The sequence below is a fragment of the Pecten maximus genome, unplaced genomic scaffold, assembly GCF_902652985.1.
Source record: "Pecten maximus unplaced genomic scaffold, xPecMax1.1, whole genome shotgun sequence".
NCBI classification, from domain to species: domain Eukaryota; kingdom Metazoa; phylum Mollusca; class Bivalvia; order Pectinida; family Pectinidae; genus Pecten; species Pecten maximus.
Window position 1 is genome coordinate 98,227 of NW_022982969.1, and position 26,950 is coordinate 125,176.

At 38.9% G+C, this 26,950-nt stretch overlaps 1 protein-coding gene and 1 long non-coding RNA gene across 13 annotated transcripts in view; both read right to left on the reverse strand.

Moving 5' to 3' along the window:
* Positions 1-8,282: 8,282 nt before the first annotated feature.
* LOC117321209 lies at positions 8,283-8,858 on the reverse strand. The gene has a single exon (XM_033875673.1). The coding sequence runs from the start codon at positions 8,856-8,858 to the stop codon at positions 8,283-8,285; it is 576 nt and encodes a 191-aa protein (XP_033731564.1).
* A 15,743-nt stretch (positions 8,859-24,601) lies between these two features.
* The window catches only part of LOC117321207, a 34,267-nt gene continuing 31,918 nt past the window's right edge, over positions 24,602-26,950 (reverse strand). For 11 of the 12 annotated variants that reach the window (XR_004531247.1, XR_004531244.1, XR_004531237.1 and 8 more), the window contains 2 exons: positions 26,482-26,623; positions 24,602-25,514 (listed from right to left, as the gene is read on the reverse strand). This is a non-coding gene — a long non-coding RNA (uncharacterized LOC117321207). The remainder of the gene's footprint in view (positions 25,515-26,481; positions 26,624-26,950) is intronic. The other variant, XR_004531243.1, reaches the window with a different exon arrangement.

The window sequence follows — 26,950 nt, forward strand, 5'->3', positions numbered from 1 at the left end:
TCTCTGGTGTACTGTATATCAGATGTGATGTACACGTCTCTGGTGTACTGTATATCAGATGTGATGTACACGTACTTCTCTGGTGTGCTGTATATCAGATGTGATGTACGCGTCTCTGGTGTGCTGTATATCAGATGTGATGTACGCGTCTCTGGTGTGCTGTATATCAGATGTGATGTACGCGTCTCTGGTGTGCTGTATATCAGATGTGATGTACGCGTCTCTGGTGTACTGTATATCAGATGTGATGTACGCGTCTCTGGTGTACTGTATATCAGATGTGATGTACGCGTCTCTGGTGTACTGTATATCAGATGTGATGTACGCGTCTCTGGTGTACTGTGTGTCAGATGTGATGTACGCGTCTCTGGTGTGCTGTATATCAGATGTGATGTACACGTCTCTGGTGTACTGTATATCAGATGTGATGTACGCGTCTCTGGTGTACTGTATATCAGATGTCTGGTGTACTGTACACGTCTCTGGTGTACTGTATATCAGATGTGATGTACGACGTACGTCTCTGGTGTAGTGTATATCAGATGTGATGTACACGTCTCTGGTGTACTGTATATCAGATGTGATGTACACGTCTCTGGTGTACTGTATATCAGATGTGATGTACGCGTCTCTGGTGTACTGTATATCAGATGTGATGTACACGTCTCTGGTGCACTGTATATCAGATGTGATGTACGACGTACTTCTCTGGTGTACTGTATATCAGATGTGATGTACACGTCTCTGGTGTACTGTATATCAGATGTGATGTACACGTCTCTGGTGTACTGTATATCAGATGTGATGTACACCTCTCTGGTGTACTGTAAATCAGATGTGATGTACACGTCTCTGGTGTGCTGTATATCAGATGTGATGTACACGTCTCTGGTGTACTGTATATCAGATGTGATGTACACGTCTCTGGTGTACTGTATATCAGATGTGATGTACACGTCGACGTCTCTGGTGTACTGTATATCAGATGTGATGTACACCTCTCTGGTGTACTGTATATCAGATGTGATGTACGCGTCTCTGGTGTACTGTGTATCAGATGTGATGTACACGTCTCTGGTGTACTGTATATCAGATGTGATGTACGCGTCTCTGGTGTACTGTGTATCAGATGTGATGTACACGTCTCTGGTGTACTGTATATCAGATGTGATGTACACGTCTCTGGTGTACTGTATATCAGATGTCTGGTGTACTGTACACGTCTCTGGTGTACTGTATATCAGATGTGATATACGACGTACGTCTCTGGTGTACTGTATATCAGATGTGATGTACACGTATCTGGTGTACTGTATATCAGATGTGATGTACACGTCGACGTCTCTGGTGTACTGTAAATCAGATGTGATGTACATGTCTCTGGTGTACTGTATATCAGATATGATGTACACGTCTCTGGTGTACTGTATATCAGATATGATGTACACGTCTCTGGTGTACTGTATATCAGATGTGATGTACGACGTACTTCTCTGGTGTACTGTATATCAGATGTGATGTACACGTCTCTGTTGTGCTGTATATCAGATGTGATGTACACGTCTCTGGTGTACTGTATATCAGATGTGATGTACATGTCTCTGGTGTACTGTATATCAGATGTGATGTACGACGTACTTCTCTGGTGTACTGTATATCAGATGTGATGTACACGTCTCTGGTGTACTGTATATCAGATGTGATGTACACGTCTCTGGTGTGCTGTATATCAGATGTGATGTACACGTCGACGTCTCTGGTGTACTGTATATCAGATGTGATGTACACGTCTCTGGTGTACTGTATATCAGATGTGATGTACACGTCTCTGGTGTACTGTATATCAGATGTGATGTACACGTCTCTGGTGTACTGTAAATCAGATGTGATGTACACGTCTCTGGTGTACTGTATATCAGATGTGATGTACACGTCTCTGGTGTACTGTATATCAGATGTCTGGTGTACTGTACACGTCTCTGGTGTACTGTATATCAGATGTGATGTACGACGTACGTCTCTGGTGTAGTGTATATCAGATGTGATGTACACGTCTCTGGTGTACTGTATATCAGATGTGATGTACGCGTCTCTGGTGTACTGTGTATCAGATGTGATGTACACGTCTCTGATGTACTGTATATAAGATGTCTGGTGTACTGTACACGTCTCTGGTGTACTGTATATCAGATGTGATGTACACGTCTCTGGTGTGCTGTATATCAGATGTGATGTACACGTCTCTGGTGTACTGTATATCAGATGTGATGTACACTTCTCTGGTGTACTGTATATCAGATGTCTGGTGTACTGTACACGTCTCTGGTGTACTGTATATCAGATGTGATGTACGACGTACGTCTCTGGTGTACTGTATATCAGATGTGATGTACACGTCTCTGGTGTACTGTATATCAGATGTGATGTACGACGTACTTCTCTGGTGTGCTGTATATCAGATGTGATGTACGCGTCTCTGGTGTGCTGTATATCAGATGTGATGTACGCGTCTCTGGTGTGCTGTATATCAGATGTGATGTACGCGTCTCTGGTGTGCTGTATATCAGATGTGATGTACGCGTCTCTGGTGTACTGTATATCAGATGTGATGTACGCGTCTCTGGTGTACTGTATATCAGATGTGATGTACGCGTCTCTGGTGTACTGTATATCAGATGTGATGTACGCGTCTCTGGTGTACTGTGTGTCAGATGTGATGTACGCGTCTCTGGTGTACTGTATATCAGATGTGATGTACACGTCTCTGGTGTACTGTATATCAGATGTGATGTACGCGTCTCTGGTGTACTGTATATCAGATGTCTGGTGTACTGTACACGTCTCTGGTGTACTGTATATCAGATGTGATGTACGACGTACGTCTCTGGTGTAGTGTATATCAGATGTGATGTACACGTCTCTGGTGTACTGTATATCAGATGTGATGTACACGTCTCTGGTGTACTGTATATCAGATGTGATGTACGCGTCTCTGGTGTACTGTATATCAGATGTGATGTACACGTCTCTGGTGCACTGTATATCAGATGTGATGTACGACGTACTTCTCTGGTGTACTGTATATCAGATGTGATGTACACGTCTCTGGTATACTGTATATCAGATGTGATGTACACGTCTCTGGTGTACTGTATATCAGATGTGATGTACACCTCTCTGGTGTACTGTAAATCAGATGTGATGTACGCGTCTCTGGTGTGCTGTATATCAGATGTGATGTACACGTCTCTGGTGTACTGTATATCAGATGTGATGTACACGTCTCTGGTGTACTGTATATCAGATGTGATGTACACGTCGACGTCTCTGGTGTACTGTATATCAGATGTGATGTACACCTCTCTGGTGTACTGTATATCAGATGTGATGTACGCGTCTCTGGTGTACTGTGTATCAGATGTGATGTACACGTCTCTGGTGTACTGTATATCAGATGTGATGTACGCGTCTCTGGTGTACTGTGTATCAGATGCGATGTACACGTCTCTGGTGTACTGTATATCAGATGTGATGTACACGTCTCTGGTGTGCTGTATATCAGATGTGATGTACGCGTCTCTGGTGTGCTGTATATCAGATGTGATGTACACGTCTCTGGTGTGCTGTATATCAGATGTGATGTACACGTCTCTGGTGTACTGTATATAAGATGTCTGGTGTACTGTACACGTCTCTGGTGTACTGTATATCAGATGTGATGTACACGTCTCTGGTGTACTGTATATCAGATGTGATGTACACGTCTCTGGTGTACTGTATATCAGATGTGATGTACACGTCTCTGGTGTACTGTATATCAGATGTCTGGTGTACTGTACACGTCTCTGGTGTACTGTATATCAGATGTGATATACGACGTACGTCTCTGGTGTACTGTATATCAGATGTGATGTACACGTCTCTGGTGTACTGTATATCAGATGTGATGTACACGTCTCTGGTGTACTGTATATCAGATGTGATGTACACGTCTCTGGATTAATTACCCTTTTATAATTTCGTATACAACTAATGACATTTCGTTTTCATTTCCAGATCGCCATAGCATTGTGTTTGTTTACCCTGGTGACAATGCTCTAAAGGAGGACTTGGTCAGATATTACTTGTCGTGTGGTTACTCAAGATCGCCATATGTGGCTTGCTGCTGTTTAATCAATCAATTATTTATCCGTCGCCGAAATAACGCAGATGCGCCTATCACCGACATTGTCTTAAAAACAATTGAACTGCACGCATTAAATTTTTTTTACAATGAGTCATTCGTTATAAAATACTTGTACGTATTAAACAACTTTGAGTTTAATACGAATGTTGACGACGCCACCTCTAGAAAAGTAGCGCCGGAGTCTCTAAGATTCACACACGAAACGAAAAATCTTTTACATGTCTAATACACACTGACATGATATGAAACACACTAAATTATTAAACGTTTCGCATATCTTTATAAGCTTGCATATATACATGTACGTATTTCAGCTCATTATTCATTCTATAATTACTTTTTCACTTTCAAATATTTTCACTATTTACTTTTTCTGACGAATCCAAGCATTGCTTACAAACGACGATGGGAGAACTTTAAAACTGCCCCATGAGTAGAGTTTGCTATAAATAACAGTATCTTCAGTATTACCAAATATATTTCACTCGTTATGCTAATATTTTGAAATATATCATGTGTGCAAGTTTTTTTTACAGCTAAGCGCGTCTTTTTACCTTAACCGATGACCAACAGAATCTGATCAGGTGCAGAATTTCATACAGTGATGTTATGGTGTGAATATGAACTAATTATGTCTAGTTCAAGATAAATGTGTGACTTTGGACCTGTAACCTTGACCGATGACAGTTGTAAAACGCAATGCTGTGAATATGAACTTAACCTGTCTGTGGGTTCATATAAGATATCGTGTACACAAGGTTATCACGGACCCACAGATAGTGATTACTATATATACGCCCTTACCTAGTGAAGGGTAGAACAAGAACCCTAAAGGGCCTGTATCTGCTTTTTAATGTATCTTTGAAGTTGATCTTAGTCATTTACAAAGAAATTCGGATAATACCACTTTATTCAAATAGCATATACTACTCGCCCAATATCAGGTCTCTGCGTCTTGGTCATGGATGAAATCGTTGTTTAATACATGTTAACACATTTGACTTCTGTGACCTTGAATGTAGGTACAGGTCATTCATTTAAGTGTGCTACGGGTCCAATGTCATGTCTTTGAGCCTCTTGGCTATTGAGCAGTTCTTTAAAAGATTTTAGCCTCTTTGGCCACTGTGACCTTGAATATGGGTCAAGGTCATTCAAGCAGGTGGGCCAATAATTGATGTTTTTCATTTCAGCATGGTACTGGTCCAATAGTGTGTCTTGATTATTGAAAAGAAGAATTTAACATAATTGACCACTTGTGACCTTGAAATTGGATCAAATGTTCATTGACTTCATGTCCAATTTGTCAGTACCAGTCTCCCTTTCCATTATTGAGAAGATGTTTAAAGGCTAAATTGATGACGGACAGACCATGCATGACACACAACAAAATAAGCTCTGGCATGTGACAAAACCAGAAGGTACAACAAAAAACTAAGTGATATCTAGTATGCTAACTTTATTTCAAACAGAGTGCACTGCATGTAGTTATTCACAACAAATGAAAAAAAATGTAGTATTGATAGGTATATAAAACTGGACATAAACATCAAGTATAATTATCAATAATGACTATTATAGTAATCCCTATATAGAAGTCATTAAGACATTGTGAATTAGTGTATATTAAATTACAATGTACAAGTGTATATAACATATCACATAGGCACAGACCTATAATTGTAGTGTTTCACACATACATTGTTTGAAGTACTAATACACAGTATATGATTGGTAGTTCAATATTATGATGACATATTACATACTGGTATGATTGGTAGTTCAATATTATGATGACATATTACATACTGGTATGATTGGTAGTTCAATATTATGATGACATATTACATACTGGTATGATTGGTAGTTCAATATTATGATGACATATTACATACTGATATGATTGGTAGTTCAATATTATGATGACATATTACATACTGATATGATTGGTAGTTCAATATTATGATGACATATTACATACTGGTATGATTGGTAGTTCAATATTATGATGACATATTACATACTGACATCATTTGAAGTTCAATATTATGATGACATATTACATACTGGTATGATTGGTAGTTCAATATTATGATGACATATTACATACTGGTATGATTGGTAGTTCAATATTATGATGACATATTACATACTGGTATGATTGGTAGTTCAATATTATGATGACATATTACATACTGGTATGATTGGTAGTTCAATATTATGATGACATATTACATACTGGTATGATTGGTAGTTCAATATTATGATGACATATTACATACTGGTATGATTGGTAGTTCAATATTATGATGACATATTACATACTGGTATGATTGGTAGTTCAATATTATGATGACATATTACATACTGGTATGATTGGTAGTTCAATATTATGATGACATATTACATACTGGTATGATTGGTAGTTCAATATTATGATGACATATTACATACTGGTATGATTGGTAGTTCAATATTATGATGACATATTACATACTGGTATGATTGGTAGTTCAATATTATGATGACATATTACATACTGGTATGATTGGTAGTTCAATATTATGATGACATATTACATACTGGTATGATTGGTAGTTCAATATTATGATGACATATTACATACTGACATGATTTGAAGTTCAATATTATGATGACATATTACATACTGGTATGATTGGTAGTTCAATATTATGATGACATATTACATACTGGTATGATTGGTAGTTCAATATTATGATGACATATTACATACTGACATCATTTGAAGTTCAATATTATGATGACATATTACATACTGGTATGATTGGTAGTTCAATATTATGATGACATATTACATACTGGTATGATTGGTAGTTCAATATTATGATGACATATTACATACTGGTATGATTGGTAGTTCAATATTATGATGACATATTACGAACTGGTATGATTGGTAGTTCAATATTATGATAACATATTACATACTGGTATGATTGGTAGTTCAATATTATGATGACATATTACGTACTGGTATGATTGGTAGTTCAATATTATGATGACATATTACATACTGGTATGATTGGTAGTTCAATATTATGATGACATATTACATACTTGTATGATTGGTAGTTCAATATTATGATGACATATTACATACTGGTATGATTGGTAGTTCAATATTATGATGACATATTACATACTGACATGATTTGAAGTTCAATATTATGATGACATATTACATACTGGTATGATTGGTAGTTCAATATTATGATGACATATTACATACTGGTATGATTGGTAGTTCAATATTATGATGACATATTACATACTGGTATGATTGGTAGTTCAATATTATGATGACATATTACATACTGGTATGATTGGTACGTAGTTCAATATTAAAATCATTTAGCTACTCTGGAGTATTGTCATGGAATAACCTACCACTACATCTTAAAAATATGACATCTCTAACAACTTTCAAACACAAAATACGCAATCATTTTCTGTCAACCCAAAAGTCATAAATTTCAGTTCTTCCAATTCAAGCGAAACTTCATTATTAAGAAAGCATGTGTATTATGATCTATTGATTTTAAATAATTCCCTATCAATGTATAAAGAAATTCATGCTCTACCAAATGATACATGTAACTGTATATGATTATTCTATGAGTACCTCATGTTCACTACTATAGCTTTTCCCAACCATATTGTATATATTTCAAGATATCCTGTTATCTGTTGATTAATGTGCATTGTATGTTTTGTTTTGTTTGCTGTTATAGAGGTCCATATGGAAGATTAGCAGTTGCTAAATATGACACCCTCAGAAAATCAAGTATTATTATTATTATGATGTGGTTGCTGTTGAGGTAACATTTAATAATATACAGAACTTGTATAGCGCTGAATTTAGCTTTAAAAACTACGCTAGAGCGCTTTACAACCTTAAAATAAATAAAAATTAATTCACAACATTAAAATATATAAAAAGCAAGATATTAAAACACTAAAACATATAAAAGAACAAGTCATTCCTGTGGTGAGCTTAAACTAGCTATAAAGTCTATATATCAATACTGGTAAAACACTGTTAAAACTTTTAATCATCCTAATTAAAAGCTAATTTGAAAAGATGGGTCTTCAAAAGAGTCTTAAAAGAATCAATTTTTCTGGCACTCCTAATTTTTAAAGGGAGACGATTCCAAAGGGAGGCAGCAGCTTTATCAAAACGTCTGTCCCCATATGTTTTGGTTCGGGTCTTTGGCTCAACCAAGTAGTTTTCATGTTCTGATCGAAGTGATCTCGATGGGACATATGGTGTCACAAGATCCCTGAGATACATAGGAGCTAAACCATTCAGAGCTTTATATGTGTACATGAGCATCTTGTACTGGAAGCGGTATTCAACAGGGAGCCAATGAAGCGACATGAGAACAGGTGTTATGTGGTCTCTTTTCCTTGTACGAGTGACAAGACGAGCTGCAGTGTTTTGAAGTTTCTGGAGCCGACCAGACACGTTTGCAGGTACACCATATAGTAAGGCATTTCCGTAATCTAGTCTGGAAGTTACAAGTGAGTGCACAAGTGTCTTGCAGGCATCCATAGTGATGAACTGTCTGATGCGACCGATATTCCTCACTTGATAGTAACAGGCTTTAGAGATTGAGCACACCTGTTTTTCCATGCTTAAAGTGTGATCAAAGTACACACCTAAGTTCTTAACACATGTAACTGCTTGAATGACACTATTTCCAATTGTAAGTTGATATTTTGACGTCACACTTGTGCGGTGTTTGGGAGTGAACACTATGAGCTCTGTTTTGTCCTGGTTCAGCTTCAGCACATTTGGCTAAAACAAGTTTGATGTGGCTGCTGTTGAGGTGACATTCTGTTGGAACAAGTTTGATGAAGCTGCTGTTGAGGTGATATTCTGTTGGAACAAGTTTGATGAAGCTGCTGTTGAGGTGACATTCTGTTGGAACAATTTTGATGAAGCTGCTGTTGAGGTGATATTCTGTTGGAACAAGTTTGATGAAGCTGCTGTTGAGGTGACATTCTGTTGGAACAAGTTTGATGAAGCTGCTGTTGAGGTGACATTCTGTTGGAACAAGTTTGATTTGGCTGCTGTTGAGGTGACATTCTGTTGGAACAAGTTTGATTTGGCTGCTGTTGAGGTGACATTCTGTTGGAACAAGTTTGATTTGGCTGCTGTTGAGGTGACATTCTGTTGGAACAAGTTTGATTTGGCTGCTGTTGAGGTGACATTCTGTTGGAAAAAGTTTGATGAAGCTGCTGTTGAGGTGACATTCTGTTGGAACAAGTTTGATTTGGCTGCTGTTGAGGTGACATTCTGTTGGAACAAGTTTGATGAGGCTGCTGTTGAGGTGACATTTGGCTAAAACAAGTTTGATGTGGCTGCTGTTGAGGTGACATTCTGTTTGAACACGTTTGATGTGGCTACTGTTGAGGTGATATTCTGCTGGAACAAGTTTGATCTGGCTGCTGTTGAGGTGACATTCTGTTGGAACAAGTTTGATGTGGCTGCTGTAGAGGTGACATTCTGTTGGAGCATGTTTGATGTGGCTGCTGTTGAGGTGATATTCTGTTGGAACAAGTTTGATGTAGCTACTGTTGAGGTGACGTTCTATTGGAACAAGTTTGATGTGGCTGCTGATGAGGTGACATTTGGCTGAAACAAGTTTGATCTGGCTGCTGTTGAGGTGACATTCTGTTGGAACAAGTTTGATGTTGCTGCTGTTGAGATGACATTTGGCTGAAACAAGTTTGATGAGGCTGCTTATGAGGTGACATTTGGCTGAAACAAGTTTGATGAGGCTGCTGATGAGGTGACATTTGGCTGAAACAAGTTTGATGTGGCTGCTGTTGAGGTGACATTCTGTTGGAACAAGTTTGATGTTGCTGCTGTTGAGGTGACATTTGGCTGAAACAAGTTAGATCTGGCTGCTGTTGAGGTGACATTTTGTTGGAACAAGTTTGATGTGGCTGCTGTTGAGGTGACATTCTGTTGGAGCATGTTTGATGTGGCTGCTGTTGAGGTGATATTCCGTTGGAACAAGTTTGATGTAGCTACTGTTGAGGTAACGTTCTGTTGGAACAAGTTTGATTTTGCTGCTTTTGAGGTGACATTTTGCTGAAACAAGTTTGATTTGGCTGCTGTTGAGGTGACATTTGGCTGAAACAAGTTAGATCTGGCTGCTGTTGAGGTGACATTTTGTTGGAACAAGTTTGATGTGGCTGCTGTTGAGGTGACATTCTGTTGGAGCATGTTTGATGTGGCTGCTGTTGAGGTGATATTCCGTTGGAACAAGTTTGATGTAGCTACTGTTGAGGTAACGTTCTGTTGGAACAAGTTTGATTTTGCTGCTTTTGAGGTGACATTCTGTTGGAACAAGTTTGATGTGGCTGCTGTTGAGGGCTGCTGTTGAGGTGACATTCTGTTGGAACAATTTGATTTGGCTGCTATTGAGGTGACATTCTGTTGGAACAAGTTTGATGAAGCTGCTGTTGAGGTGACATTCTGTTGGAACAAGTTTGATTTGGCTGCTGTTGAGGTGACATTCTATTGGAAAAAGTTTGATTTGGCTGCTGTTGAGGTGACATTCTGTTGGAACAAGTTTGATGAAGCTGCTGTTGAGGTGACATTCTGTTGGAACAAGTTTGATTTGGCTGCTGTTGAGGTGACATTCTGTTGGAACAAGTTTGATGAGGCTGCTGTTGAGGTGACATTTGGCTAAAACAAGTTTGATGTGGCTGCTGTTGAGGTGACATTCTGTTGGAATAAGTTTGATGAGGCTGCTGTTGAGGTGACATTTGGCTGGAACAAGTTTGATGAGGCTGCTGTTGAGGTGACATTCTGTTTGAACACGTTTGATGTGGCTACTGTTGAGGTGATATTCTGCTGGAACAAGTTTGATCTGGCTGCTGTTGAGGTGACATTCTGTTGGAACAAGTTTGATGTGGCTGCTGTAGAGGTGACATTCTGTTGGAGCATGTTTGATGTGGCTGCTGTTGAGGTGATATTCTGTTGGAACAAGTTTGATGTAGCTACTGTTGAGGTGACGTTCTGTTGGAACAAGTTTGATGTGGCTGCTGATGAGGTGACATTTGGCTGAAACAAGTTTGATCTGGCTGCTGTTGAGGTGACATTCTGTTGGAACAAGTTTGATGTTGCTGCTGTTGAGATGACATTTGGCTGAAACAAGTTTGATGAGGCTGCTTATGAGGTGACATTTGGCTGAAACAAGTTTGATGAGGCTGCTGATGAGGTGACATTTGGCTGAAACAAGTTTGATCTGGCTGCTGTTGAGGTGACATTCTGTTGGAACAAGTTTGATGTTGCTGCTGTTGAGATGACATTTGGCTGAAACAAGTTTGATGAGGCTGCTTATGAGGTGACATTTGGCTGAAACAAGTTTGATGAGGCTGCTGATGAGGTGACATTTGGCTGAAACAAGTTTGATCTGGCTGCTGTTGAGGTGACATTCTGTTGGAACAAGTTTGATGTTGCTGCTGTTGAGGTGACATTTGGCTGAAACAAGTTAGATCTGGCTGCTGTTGAGGTGACTGTCTGTTAGAACAAGTTTGATGTGGCTGCTGATGAGGTGACATTTGGCTGAAACAAGTTTGATGTGGCTGCTGTTGAGGTGACATTCTGTTGGAACAAGTTTGATGTGGCTGCTGTTGAGGTGACATTCTGTTGGAGCATGTTTGATGTGGCTGCTGTTGAGGTGATATTCTGTTGGAACAAGTTTGATGTAGCTACTGTTGAGGTGACGTTCTGTTGGAACAAGTTTGATTTTGCTGCTTTTGAGGTGACATTCTGTCGGAACAAGTTTGATGTGGCTGCTGTTGAAGTGACATTTTGCTGAAACAAGTTTGATTTGGCTGCTGTTGAGGTGACATTTGGCTGAAACAAGTTTGATGTGGCTGCTGTTGAGGTGACATTCTGTTGGAACATGTTTGATGTGGCTGCTGTGGAGGTGACATTTGGCTAAAACAAGTTTGATCTGGCTGCTGTTGAGGTGACGTTCTGTTGGAACAAGTTTGATGTGGCTGCTGTTGAGGTGACATTAATTTTGAACAAGTTTGATGTGACTACTGTTGAGGTGACATTTGGCTGAAACAAGTTCGATGTTGCTACTGTTGAAGTGACATTCTGTTCGAACAAGTTTGATTTGGCTGCTGATGAGGTGACATTTGGCTGAAACAAGTTTGATGTGGCTGCTGTTGAGGTGACATTTGGCTGAAACACGTTTGGTTTGGCTGCAGTTGAGGTGACATTCTGTTGGAACATGTTTGATGTGGCTGTTGTTGAGGTGACATTTGACTGGAACAAGTTTGATTTTGCTGCTTTGAGGTGACATTCTGTTGGAACAAGTTTGATGTGGCTGCTGTTGAGGTGACATTTGGCTGAAACAAGTTTGATTTTGCTGCTTTTGAGGTGACATTTGGCTGAAACAAGTTTGATGTGGCTGCTTTTGAGGTGACATTTGGCTGAAACAAGTTTGATGTGGCTGCTGTGGAGGGGACATTTGGCTGAAACAAATTTGATTAATCATTTGGCTGCTGTGGAGGTGACATTTGGCTAAAACAAGTTTGATCTGGCTGCTGTTGAGGTGACATTCTGTTGGAACAAGTTTGATGTGGCTGCTGTTGAGGTGACATTTGGCTGAAACAAGTTTGATGTGGCTGCTGTTGAGGTGACATTCTGTTGGAACAAGTTTGATGTGGCTGCTGATGAGGTGACATTCTGTTGGAACAAGTTTGATCTGGCTGCTGTTGAGGTGACATTCTGTTGGAACAAGTTTGATGTTGCTGCTGTTGAGGTGACATTTGGCTGAAACAAGTTTGATGAGGCTAGCTGTATGAGGTGACATTCTGGCTGGAAACAAGTTTGATGTGGCTGCTGATGAGGTGACATTTGGCTGAAACAAGTTTGATCTGGCTGCTGTTGAGGTGACATTCTGTTGGAACAAGTTTGATGTTGCTGCTGTTGAGATGACATTTGGCTGAAACAAGTTTGATGAGGCTGCTGATGAGGTGACATTTGGCTGAAACAAGTTTGATGAGGCTGCTGATGAGGTGACATTTGGCTGAAACAAGTTTGATCTGGCTGCTGTTGAGGTGACATTTCTGTTGGAACAAGTTTGATGTTGCTGCTGTTGAGGTGACATTTGGCTGAAACAAGTTAGATCTGGCTGCTGTTGAGGTGACTGTCTGTTAGAACAAGTTTGATGTGGCTGCTGATGAGGTGACATTTGGCTGAAACAAGTTTGATGTGGCTGCTGTTGAGGTGACATTCTGTTGGAACAAGTTTGATGTGGCTGCTGTTGAGGTGACATTCTGTTGGAGCATGTTTGATGTGGCTGCTGTTGAGGTGATATTCCGTTGGAACAAGTTTGATGTAGCTACTGTTGAGGTAACGTTCTGTTGGAACAAGTTTGATTTTGCTGCTTTTGAGGTGACATTCTGTCGGAACAAGTTTGATGTGGCTGCTGTTGAAGTGACATTTGGCTGAAACAAGTTTGATTTGGCTGCTGTTGAGGTGACATTTGGCTGAAACAAGTTTGATGTGGCTGCTGTTGAGGTGACATTCTGTTGGAACAAGTTTGATGAAGCTGCTGTTGAGGTGATATTCTGTTGGAACAAGTTTGATCAGGCTGCTGTTGAGGTGACATTCTGTTGGAACAAGTTTGATGTGGCTGCTATTGAGGTGACATTCTGTTGGAACAAGTTTGATGTGGCTGCTGTTGAGGTGACATTTGGCTGAAACAAGTTTGATGTGGCTGCTGTTGAGGTGACATTTGGCTGAACAAGTTTGATTTGGCTGCTGTTGAGGTGACATTCTGTTGGAACAAGTTTGATGTGGCTGCTGTTGAGGTGACATTTGGCTGAAACAAGTTTGATTTGGCTGCAGTTGAGGTGACATTCTGTTGGAACAATGTTTGATGTGGCTGCTGTTGAGGTGACATTTGGCTAAAACAAGTTTGATGTAGCCACTGTTGAGGTGACATTCTGTTGGAACAAGTTTGATGTGGCTGCTGTTGAGGTGACATTTGGCTGAAACAAGTTTGATTTGGCTGCTGTTGAGGTGACATTAAGTTTGAACAAGTTTGATGTGGCTGCTGTTGAGGTGACATTTGGCTGAAACAAGTTTGATCTGGCTGCTGTTGAGGTGACATTCTGTTGGAACAAGTTTGATGTGGCTGCTGTTGAGGTGACATTTGGCTAAAACAAGTTTGATGAGGCTGCTGTTGAGGTGACATTCTGTTTGAACACGTTTGATGTGGCTACTGTTGAGGTGATATTCTGCTGGAACAAGTTTGATCTGGCTGCTGTTGAGGTGACATTCTGTTGGAACAAGTTTGATGTGGCTGCTGTTGAGGTGACATTCTGTTGGAGCATGTTTGATGTGGCTGCTGTTGAGGTGATATTCTGTTGGAACAAGTTTGATGTAGCTACTGTTGAGGTGACGTTCTGTTGGAACAAGTTTGATGTGGCTGCTGATGAGGTGACATTTGGCTGAAACAAGTTTGATCTGGCTGCTGTTGAGGTGACATTCTGTTGGAACAAGTTTGATGTTGCTGCTGTTGAGATGACATTTGGCTGAAACAAGTTTGATGAGGCTGCTTATGAGGTGACATTTGGCTGAAACAAGTTTGATGAGGCTGCTGATGAGGTGACATTTGGCTGAAACAAGTTTGATCTGGCTGCTGTTGAGGTGACATTCTGTTGGAACAAGTTTGATGTTGCTGCTGTTGAGATGACATTTGGCTGAAACAAGTTTGATGAGGCTGCTTATGAGGTGACATTTGGCTGAAACAAGTTTGATGAGGCTGCTGATGAGGTGACATTTGGCTGAAACAAGTTTGATCTGGCTGCTGTTGAGGTGACATTCTGTTGGAACAAGTTTGATGTTGCTGCTGTTGAGGTGACATTTGGCTGAAACAAGTTAGATCTGGCTGCTGTTGAGGTGACTGTCTGTTAGAACAAGTTTTATGTGGCTGCTGATGAGGTGACATTTGGCTGAAACAAGTTTGATGTGGCTGCTGTTGAGGTGACATTCTGTTGGAACAAGTTTGATGTGGCTGCTGTTGAGGTGACATTCTGTTGGAGCATGTTTGATGTGGCTGCTGTTGAGGTGATATTCTGTTGGAACAAGTTTGATGTAGCTACTGTTGAGGTGACGTTCTGTTGGAACAAGCTTGATTTTGCTGCTTTTGAGGTGACATTCTGTCGGAACAAGTTTGATGTGGCTGCTGTTGAAGTGACATTTTGCTGAAACAAGTTTGATTTGGCTGCTGTTGAGGTGACATTTGGCTGAAACAAGTTTGATGTGGCTGCTGTTGAGGTGACATTCTGTTGGAACATGTTTGATGTGGCTGCTGTGGAGGTGACATTTGGCTAAAACAAGTTTGATCTGGCTGCTGTTGAGGTGACGTTCTGTTGGAACAAGTTTGATGTGGCTGCTGTTGAGGTGACATTAATTTTGAACAAGTTTGATGTGACTACTGTTGAGGTGACATTTGGCTGAAACAAGTTCGATGTTGCTACTGTTGAAGTGACATTCTGTTCGAACAAGTTTGATTTGGCTGCTGATGAGGTGACATTTGGCTGAAACAAGTTTGATGTGGCTGCTGTTGAGGTGACATTTGGCTGAAACACGTTTGGTTTGGCTGCAGTTGAGGTGACATTCTGTTGGAACATGTTTGATGTGGCTGTTGTTGAGGTGACATTTGACTGGAACAAGTTTGATTTTGCTGCTTTGAGGTGACATTCTGTTGGAACAAGTTTGATGTGGCTGCTGTTGAGGTGACATTTGGCTGAAACAAGTTTGATTTTGCTGCTTTTGAGGTGACATTTGGCTGAAACAAGTTTGATGTGGCTGCTTTTGAGGTGACATTTGGCTGAAACAAGTTTGATGTGGCTGCTGTGGAGGGGACATTTGGCTGAAACAAATTTGATTAATCATTTGGCTGCTGTGGAGGTGACATTTGGCTAAAACAAGTTTGATCTGGCTGCTGTTGAGGTGACATTCTGTTGGAACAAGTTTGATGTGGCTGCTGTTGAGGTGACATTTGGCTGAAACAAGTTTGATGTGGCTGCTGTTGAGGTGACATTCTGTTGGAACAAGTTTGGAGTGGCTGCTGATGAGGTGACATTCTGTTGGAACAAGTTTGATGTGGCTGCTGTTGAGGTGACATTCTGTTGGAACAAGTTTGATGTGGCTGCTGTTGAGGTGACATTCTGTTGGAACAAGTTTGATGTGGCTGCTTTTGAGGTGACATTCTGTTGGAACAAGATTGATGTGACTGCTGTGGTGGCGTACAGAGAGCTATAGCCTGGAATTTGGAGAACAAAAATAAAGGATAAAATACTTAATAGCTACACTGTATTTCATAAATGTCATGAAATGGAAATAAGTGTAGGATTTGGTTTATCACATAACTTTTGAAAAGAATATCTAATTGGACTGTAAAATCTAAATAGGTGATATTCTCATTTGGTACCTCTTTGTATGGAGATGTTACATATGATAGAATTGTATTACGATGGAAACCATGGGAACAGTCAGACCTGGTACAAGTAGGTCATACTTCATGTGTACAGTATACCAAACATTTATGCAGATTGTATTACAATAACAGATAAGCTATGTGATAATTTTGTATATTGTAACACCCTTGAAATAAAATGTAGTGTGATATTTGAGATAAACAAAATTCATACATTACAAATATTACATGTGCCAGGTGTCTGACTCGGACAGATATATATGTAAACTTTATTTATTTAACAACTATTGCGAAACAAATGGTGGTTATCAAAACTGACGGCTGTCAATACTGATGGCTGCCAATACTGATGGCTGCATCTGTACAACACTCTGTCCGGACGGACGGATGGACGGACGGATGGATGGATGGATGGATGGATGAAAAACCTGATGACTCTGTGATGCCTCCCTGGAACTTCCTCCCAAACTTCATCATTTACAAGCTAAAGCAGCATCAAGATTGTATCTGGGGCCAAGCAATCCCAATACTGGCCATCAACCTCAGTGCCATCCTTGTTTAGGACAAATATAACATCCTACAAGTCCAAACTTGTCTTTACCTGAAACCAAACAGATTGTGTATTCGCAAAGAAAATGTGATTTAATACTGGTTTAATATCATGGCAGAGTTTGTTTATTGGTTGTGATATGCTTTATGTGTCAGTTCTCAATTCATCAATGTGAAACTTGCATGAAGCTAGTCAGTAAATATTGCTTCTGAAAAAAGTTATGGTGTTTAATGTACATGGGGAAATATTACTTCTGAAATAAGTTATGGTGTTCAATGTACATGGGGCCAATCAGTAAATATTGCTCCTGAAATAAGTTATGGTGTTCAATGTACATGGGGCTTATCAATAAATATTGCTTCTGAAATAAGTTATGGTGTTCAATGTACATGTGGCTAATCAATAAATATTGCTCCTGAAATAAGTTATGGTGTTTAATGTACATGGGGCTAATCAGTAAATACTGCTCCTGAAATAAGTTATAGTGTTCAATGTACATGGGGAAATATTACTTCTGAAATATGTTATGGTGTTCAATGTACATGAGGCTAATCAATAAATATTGCTCCTGAAATAAGTTATGGTATTCAATGTACATGGGGCTAATCAATAAATATTGCTTCTGAAATAAGTTATAGTGTTCAATGTACATGGGGCTAATCAATAAATATTGCTTCTGAAATAAGTTATGGTGTTTAATGTACATGGGGAAATATTACTTCTGAAATAAGTTATGGTATTCAATGTACATGTGGCTAATCAATAAATATTGCTCCTGAAATAAGTTATGGTATTCAATGTACATGGGGCTAATCAATAAATACTGCTCCTGAAATAAGTTATGGTGCTCAATGTACATGGGGCTAATCAGTAAATATTGCTTCTGAAATAAGTTATACAAACATGAATGCTGTGACTCATGTCAGCACATTCAGTACGGTAGGAATTTCACATGAATTCAATTTTCACTATGGAGGAAAGTGCATGATAGAATTTCGCAAAGGAAATTCTAGGCATCGCCTACAAAATGAAATTGGTTTTAATTAATTACAATATTGCATGATGGAGAAAGGATTAATAATTCCCTAATGTTGTCATACAAGTACCACTGTCTTGATGAATCCAGTCCTGCTGACACCATTACTTCTGGTCCATCATCCACAGATAGAAGGACGTCCTTTCTCTTCACTAGGTTGACAGACACTGTGGGAGAGTCATCAAGTTCCTTTCATAACACTGTCCCAGGCTTAGTAGCGTCAACAAGAAAATGGTGATATTTTGTGAGATTCTTCAGCGGCTTGAAGTACTACTTTAAGTATGACTTCCAGTCTCTAAATATAATGGGTTTGTCTTCTTTGACCAACTGTGGAATGTTATGTCCATTACGGGATGAGTTTGTAACTGTCTTGGCATGTGACTTCTTCTTGTGAGTTTAAACATTACTGGATCTCCAGTGCAATTTCCACACACCAAAATGCCAGTCTGGATCAAACTTTGTGTGACCAACAATCATCATAGAGTATTGAACGACAATATGCAGACCTGAAAATATCAAAATACACACTTTATAGTCAATGTTGACTTGAAAGCGACTTGAAAGAAAGAAAAGCAAAATAATACATTGAACTTTGAAATGCCTACACTACAGATTAAATGACAGTGTCAGTAGCTATGAATATCAAAGTTGTTTGCCTAATCTGATACAAAATTGCTATTAGCATAGAAAAATAAATCATTGTAGGCACTTTAATTTTTTTTTATAATTCTTTTATTTTTTGAAGATTTTTCATATATTAAACATAGACATGAATGACAAAGGTTAAAAAAAACATACATACACACACTCTTACACATACATATAAGTCATCATACAGTGGTCCCCCTCTTATGAGACCACCTATGGGACAGGCATCAGGTGGTCTTATAACGGGGGTGGTCTTTGTTGAGAGTTTTGTCATCTGAGTGATGTCAGTGAGGTCAATGATCACACAAGCTAGTACATATTACATTATATACATAGTTAAAATGTGTTTTTCAATGTATAAGTAAACATACATCATCATATATTATCACCATCATTATCAGCATATATCATCATCATCATGCATCATTATCAGCATATATATCATCATGCATCATATATATATCATCATCACATATTATCATCATCATCATGCATCACATATTATTATCATCATCATGCATCATATATCATCATCATGCATCATATATCATCATCATCATCATCAAGCATCATATATCAGCATCATCATCGTCATGCATCATAAATTATCATCATCATCATGTATCATTATCAGCATATATCATCATGCATCATATATCATCATCATCATCATGCATCATATATCATCATCATCATCACAAATCATATATCATCATCATCATCATGCATCATAAATTATCATCATCATCATGCATCATTATCAGCATATATCATCATGCATCATATATATATCATCATCATCATCCATCTTCCATCATCCATCATCATGTATCATCATCTTTATCATCATAATTATCCTTATCAGCACCATCATTATTATAATCATCTTTCAAAGTCATTAATTTTCATCTTTATCATAATCATCATGCATCGTCATTGTCATCTTCATCATACATCATTACATATCACCATCATCATTACCATATCGCATTTTTTCAAATTTGTCTCAAATTTTGCTTTCATAAGACTAGTTTTACAAGAAATTATATATTTTTGTACATGATAATGATCCTTAATCGTATTAAGGAGCGCGTTTAAATTAAGAGATATGTGAAAACATCTAGACTTATAGACATAATGTTTAATCAGTATTAATATGTCATTATCTACAATATTGGCATTATAATGAACAATACCAAATAAATATGTTTCTTTGTTTATCCGGAGGGGAATCAAAAGAATATCCAAAAGAGATTCAAATCTCTCTAACAAAGTCTGTACCTCTACACTCCCATAAACAGTGAACAATTGTCTCCCTTTCCATATTACACAGTGTACATAAAGGACTAGGAATTAGATTGATATTGAAAAGAAAACTATTTGTTACCAGAATATGGTGTATAACCCTCACTTGAAACCATTGAAGTTAAGTATTTTTTGTAATATTAAAAGGAATTCTTAGTATATTTTTCCACTTCTGATCATCAAAGTCAAAAACATCATTCCATTTCTGAATACCAGTAGGGGTTGAAGCTGGTTTGATAATATTGTTATAGAAATCTTTAGACCCCTTCTTATTTTTAAAGAAAATTTCAAGTAAAAGAGGTATGAAAGGATGGGATAGTCCTAATGGATGGAAGTATAAATGTTTTTGCAAGAAACACTTGACAACTGTGATTAAGCCAAAATATTGTAAATAGTAGGTATTAATTGGAAACGTATGAAGAAACTCATCAAAAGAGAAAAATGTCAAATTATCAGAACTTTTAACAAGGTCATTTATAGTATGTACACCAGCATTAAACCATATTGGATAAAAGATATAGTTATTTCCAACTTGAATGTCATTATTATACCTTAAAGGAGTTTTTAAAATTGACTCAGACTTACTTTGCTGCATAGAAAAGGACTTGTTTAATCTAACCCACCTATACATATATCATTTTTAACCCTCATCTATGTAGCTTTGAATTATCACATCCTTTTTAATTTTATGTACTTTACCATTCCAGAGAAATTCAAAGAGAACTTAATTTAATTTGGCTAGAATCTTATCTGGAGGATTCGGAAGGGTTATAAATAAATAATTGAACTTGGGAGATTAATAGTGATTTTATTATACTAATTCTACCAATAGGAGTAAGATTCCTTTGCCACATATTAATAAGTGATTTCAGTTTAACTATTTTTTTGTCAAAATTCATTCTAGGAATCTCACTTAAGTTGACCGAAAATTCAATACCCAAAAAAGTAAACTTATCATTACCCCAAAGTAAGTTCATTTCTGGAAGGAAAGACTCATCACTATATTTTTTACTGCCTATCCAAATAACATGTGTTTTACTTGTGTTAATGTGTAAACCAGATATTCTAGCAAAAGAGGTTAATTCAGTGATAGATTCCTAAGTGTTTCAAGGTAATTTCCAAGGTAATACCATATTCTTAACTTGAATACTTAATTCGATTTAAAAGAAATCTTAATTGCACATGTCAACTACACAGACCAGGAATCGAACCTGGACCCCTCGGACATGACGTCTGAGAACTCTGTATTGAGCTACCTGTGTATTAAGTTCAAATGTATACACAATCAAAACTACTTTTATGTCTCAAATTCAGTTTTAACATGATGTTATTCAAACACAAATTTTATTGTGATTAAACTTGAATAAAAGCTTAGCAAAAAACTAATAGAAATATATTTTTCATAAACTTATAAAGTATGCAGCACTGAGAGGTATAGTTAAGAAAAAGATTTCAACACAAATGATATCATCAATTTGAATGACAATGAGGTTATTTTGTGTTAAAGCAACACCAAACAATCCAGAAAAACAAAAGAAAAACACATCACACCCAATCACACCGGGGAATATCATAAAAAATGTTTGGAGGCCGTCCCAACAGGTAGGTGTCTAGTTAACCAGTAAGACAGATGTCGAGGCCGTCCCGACAGACAGACGTCGAGGCCGTCCCAACAGACAGATGTCAAGGTGAACCAGTAATACAGACGTCGAGGTCGTCCCAACAGACAGATGTCAAAGTGAACCAGTAATACAGACGTCGAGGCCATCCCAATAGACAGATGTCAAGGCCATCCCGACAGACAGACGTCGAGGCCGTCCCAATACACAGATGTCAAGGCAGTCCCAACAGACAGATGTCAAGGTGAACCAGTAAGACAGATGTCAAGGCCGCCCCGACAGACAAGTGTCGAGGTGAACCATTAACACAGGTGTCGAGGCCATCCTGACAGACAGGTGTCGAGGCGTCCAAACAGACAGAGGTCAAAGCCGTCCCGACAGACAGACGTCGAGGACGTCCCAACAGACAGGTGTCGAGGTGAACCAATAATACAGACATCAAGGCAGTCCCGACTGACATGTCGAGGCCGTCCCGACAGACAGGTGTTGAGGTGAACTAGTAAGACAGACATCAACGCCGTCCCGACAGACAGATGTCAAGGTGAACCAGTAATACAGATGTCAGGGCAGTCCCAACAGACAAGTGTCGAGGTGAACCATTAACACAGGTGTCGAGGCCATCCTGACAGACAGATGTCGAGGCATCCAAACAGACAGAGGTCAAAGCCGTCCCGACAGACAGACGTCGAGGACGTCCCAACAGACAGGTCTCGAGGTGAACCAGTGAGACAGGTGCTGAGGCCGTCCCAACAGACAGGTATCGAGGCCGTCCCGACAGACAAATGTCGAGGCCGTCCCTACAGACAGACAAATGTCGAGGCTGTCCCGACAGACAGATGTCAAGGCTGTCCCAACAGACAGAGGTCAAGGCCGTCCCAACTGACAGGTGTCAAAGCTGTCCTGAGAAACAGATGTCAAGGCCCCGACAGACAGGTGTGGAGGCTGTTCCGAAAGACAGGTGTGGAGGCTGTTCCGAAAGACAGGTGTGGAGGCTGTTCCGAAAGACAGGTGTGGAGGCTGTTCCGACAGACAGGTGTCAAGGTTGTCCTGACAGACAGGTGTTAGGGCCATCCCAACAGACAGGTGTCGAGGTGAACCAGTAAGACAGGTGACAATTATATTTATTTTTTACATTTCATAAATGCCCTGATTCATCAGGCATCTTTTGCTCTGAAAAAACAGTTATAGTACAGTACACAACACTACCTACAAAATGTACCCACCTTAGTCAAACAATGCTACCTACAAAATGTACCCATCTCAGTCAAACAACATTAGTACATTGTACAAACTTTGATCAATTTTTGCCATTGCAGGGTAAATTTTAGGTAACATATACTGCCATAAGCTGGCCAGCAATATTTTGTCAGTTTATAAAAGTAACAATTTTAGCATAAACAGATAGCCAAGATTAACTGCCATGTATAATTATACTATTATATAATAGACACATCTACAAATGGTATTATATCATTTTTACAGTATAATAACATACAGGTATATATTAGTCATCTATACCATCTAGTGTATAATTATACTATACACACATATACAACTGGTATTATATCATTTTTACATTATAATAACATGCATGTATATATTAATTAGTCATCTACAGTGTACAAAGTACCCAATAGAAGTGAGAACACAGAACATTTTAAGGTTTAACTTAAATCCATGATTGAAACGATACTGTTGAAAAAATAATTATTACTTAGTTTGTATAAGTGTGCTGTCATACAAGGGAGACAATTTGGTTTTTTTAAATTCCTTAGTTGTCTCCCTTAGAATGTTACATTTCCATATTAGGTTGATGTGTGCATGCTTGTATCTGGTATAAAAATTAACTTTCAAAATCTACAAACATTTTCTTTTTCTTTTTAAATTGTTAGAATCAATTCTCAAATTTGCAAACAGAAATATTTCAGTAAGATATTCAATGCCATCCTGAATGTATATACAGTACTTTTAATAAGGTAATTTGTAAAATATTTTGGAATCAGGGGTGGGGACGTGACCTGATTTACAGAACAGGATTAGAACCTGTGGCATACCCTGAAAAGTTGTAAGTTCATAGGTCACTGGCTTGTCATATGCCGGTAAACTGCATTACAAATTCACATCTTACAGTAAAAACATGGAAACACATTTCACATGTAAGGTACTTAACAAAATGAAGTAAAATACAACAGAATACTTCTCTGTTATCTAAACATGACACACCATCCCCCAGAACCCTATCACAGTTTTTCCAATATCAATCTCTCTACTCTGTATTGAATTGACTAAAGTTTGGGTATGATAGGTTCATAGCCATTCTGCAACATGGCTGTACCACAGAGCCAATCAATTTGATCTTGTATGATGGCATGGCTATGATAAAGATGTATCATCTCCTGGTCCTGGGGCACAGTGAGTCTGTGAGATGAGATCACTAGTCACAGACTGGGCCACAGTGACAGTCCGTGAGATGAGATCACTAGTGACAGACTGGGCCACAGTGACAGTCCGTGAGATGAGATCACTAGTGACAGACTGGGCCACAGTGACAGTCCGTGAGATGAGATCACTATTGACAGACTGGACCACAGTGACAGTCCGAGAGATGAGATCACTAGCCACAGACTGGGCCACAGTGACAGTCCACGAGATGAGATCACTAGTGACATCACCTGGTCCTGGGCCACAGTGACAGTCCATGAGATGAGATCACTAGTCACAGACTGGGCCACAGTGACAGTCCGTGAGATGGGATCACTAGTGACAGACTGGGCCACAGTGACAGTCCATGAGATGAGATCACTAGTGACAGACTGGGCCACAGTGACAGTCCGCGGGATGACATCACTAATGACATCACCTGGTCCTGGGCCACAGTGACAGTCCGTGAGATGAGATCACTAGTCACAGACTGGGCCACAGTGACAGTCCGTGAGATGAGATCACTAGTGACATCACCTGGTCCTGGGTCACAGTGACAGTCCGCGGGATGACATCACTAGTCACAGACTGGGCCACAGTGACAGTCCCTGAGATGAGATCACTAGTCACAGACTGGGCCACAGTGACAGTCCGTGAGATGAGATCACTAGTCACAGACTGGGCCACAGTGACAGTCCATGAGATGAGATCACTAGTCACATCACCTGGTCCTAGGCCACAGTGACAGTCTGTGAGATGAGATCACTAGTCACATCACCTGGTCCTGGGTCACAGTGACAGTCTATGAGATGAGATCACTAGTGACATCACCTGGTCCTGGGCCACAGTGACAGTCTGTGAGATGAGATCACTAGTCACATCTCCTGGTCCTGGGCCACAGTGACAGTCTGTGAGATGAGATCACTAGTGACATCACCTGGTCCTGGGCCACAGTGACAGTCCGTGAGATGAGATCACTAGTCACAGACTGGGCCACAGTGACAGTCCGTGGGATGACATCACTAATGACATCACCTGGTCCTGGGCCACAGTGACAGTCCGTGAGATGAGATCACTAGTGACATCACCTTAGCTTGCTCTACTGTTGATTTTTGCCTCTAAAGTATACGTGTCTGGTTCCAATGGAGCTGGAGCTAGACAAACATCATCATCAGCTTCTCCAATGTCAAGTACATCCATACTGAAGTCTCTCTTTAATTTAAATCTGCCAAAAATATAAAATCAAAAATGTCTCAGTTCATTTAATATTTGAGAGGGGCCCATAATTACCACTGTACCTCAACTGCAAACTGAAGTGAGACAATTCAGAATACGATGTTACAGTGACACATTAAATACAAGATCAGAAGGGGACAGCTCAGAATACAGTGTTATAGTGAATACAAGATCATATGGGGATCGACAGCTAAGAATAAAGTAACATACAGGAGTAGTCTATAATACTGCCAGTTCAGTGATTTCAAGTACTGTGTCTAAGGACCACAACTACAGTGAGAAATGTGTGTTTTGTTTTGGACTAATCAACACAATTTAAAGGTCAGGACCTAGACAATGACCAAAAAAAAACATTTGCGAATTGAATTTTAGAGTATACCCTATAAATATTATAAAAATGTTCCATCTGTTCTAATGAAAATTTCAAAATTGCTTGTCCTGTACAAGCAAACAGATTTAAAGTAATTTAAGTAAATCAGCCCCTGTATTCAATTACTAATGATTTAAACCTATAACTAATTATTTTGAAGTTAAATTCAAGTCAGCAATGGCTGAAGGTTTAGATACAAACTTCTTACACATCTTAAAACCCAACATTTGACAGGTTCAAGTCCTTTTAAGGATCTGACAGATCTCAGTGCTGCAATACTGGATGTTTACATGAACACAAACGTTGCTATTTTGGGAAATACCTAGTCAATTCACACCTATGTGAATCCGCCAGGATAAACATCTCAGTACAGCAAAATAAATATATTCTGACAGTTTGGAATATATACTTCAAATAAATATCAGATATGTCAACATTACACATAAACATTTCAATCAAAATACCATTAAAATGGAAAACTTGATTTTCTTACCAGAATACTTTCACATACAAACCTTGACGATAAGTTAACTTGGTTCTGTGAGAAATTAAAGCACAGAAATATTGAATTTGATCACTCATTTACCTGTATTCTTAAAAGTAAAGATGATTCCAAATAAAGTTGTGAAGTTTCAGTGATGACTGGGGTCCATGATCTCATTCAAAATGGAGTTATCCCCCTTGGTCTGAGAGTGAAGTTCCAAACTCCATATGACTGCATGATTTTACTTGAAAATACAAACAAATATTCATTCAGAAAGCACTGTTTTTAACAGAATTATTTCATAGTTAGCACACAAGTATCAAATATATAATTCTATGATTCATGATCATATGATTTTCAGGTAGTGAGTTATAAAGTTGTAGTACTCAATTAAGTACATTATGCAGTGCTTTTGAACAGATTAACCCAAGATGTGTTTGACTCAAGATTTATCATAATGGTGAAATGTGTACATTTGAGCTGCTGGGATTCAAAGTGATATGAATATCCTGAAACTCCAGCCTGCCCAGACTGTCTTTGACACCTACATTGTGACAACTTAACGAGATCT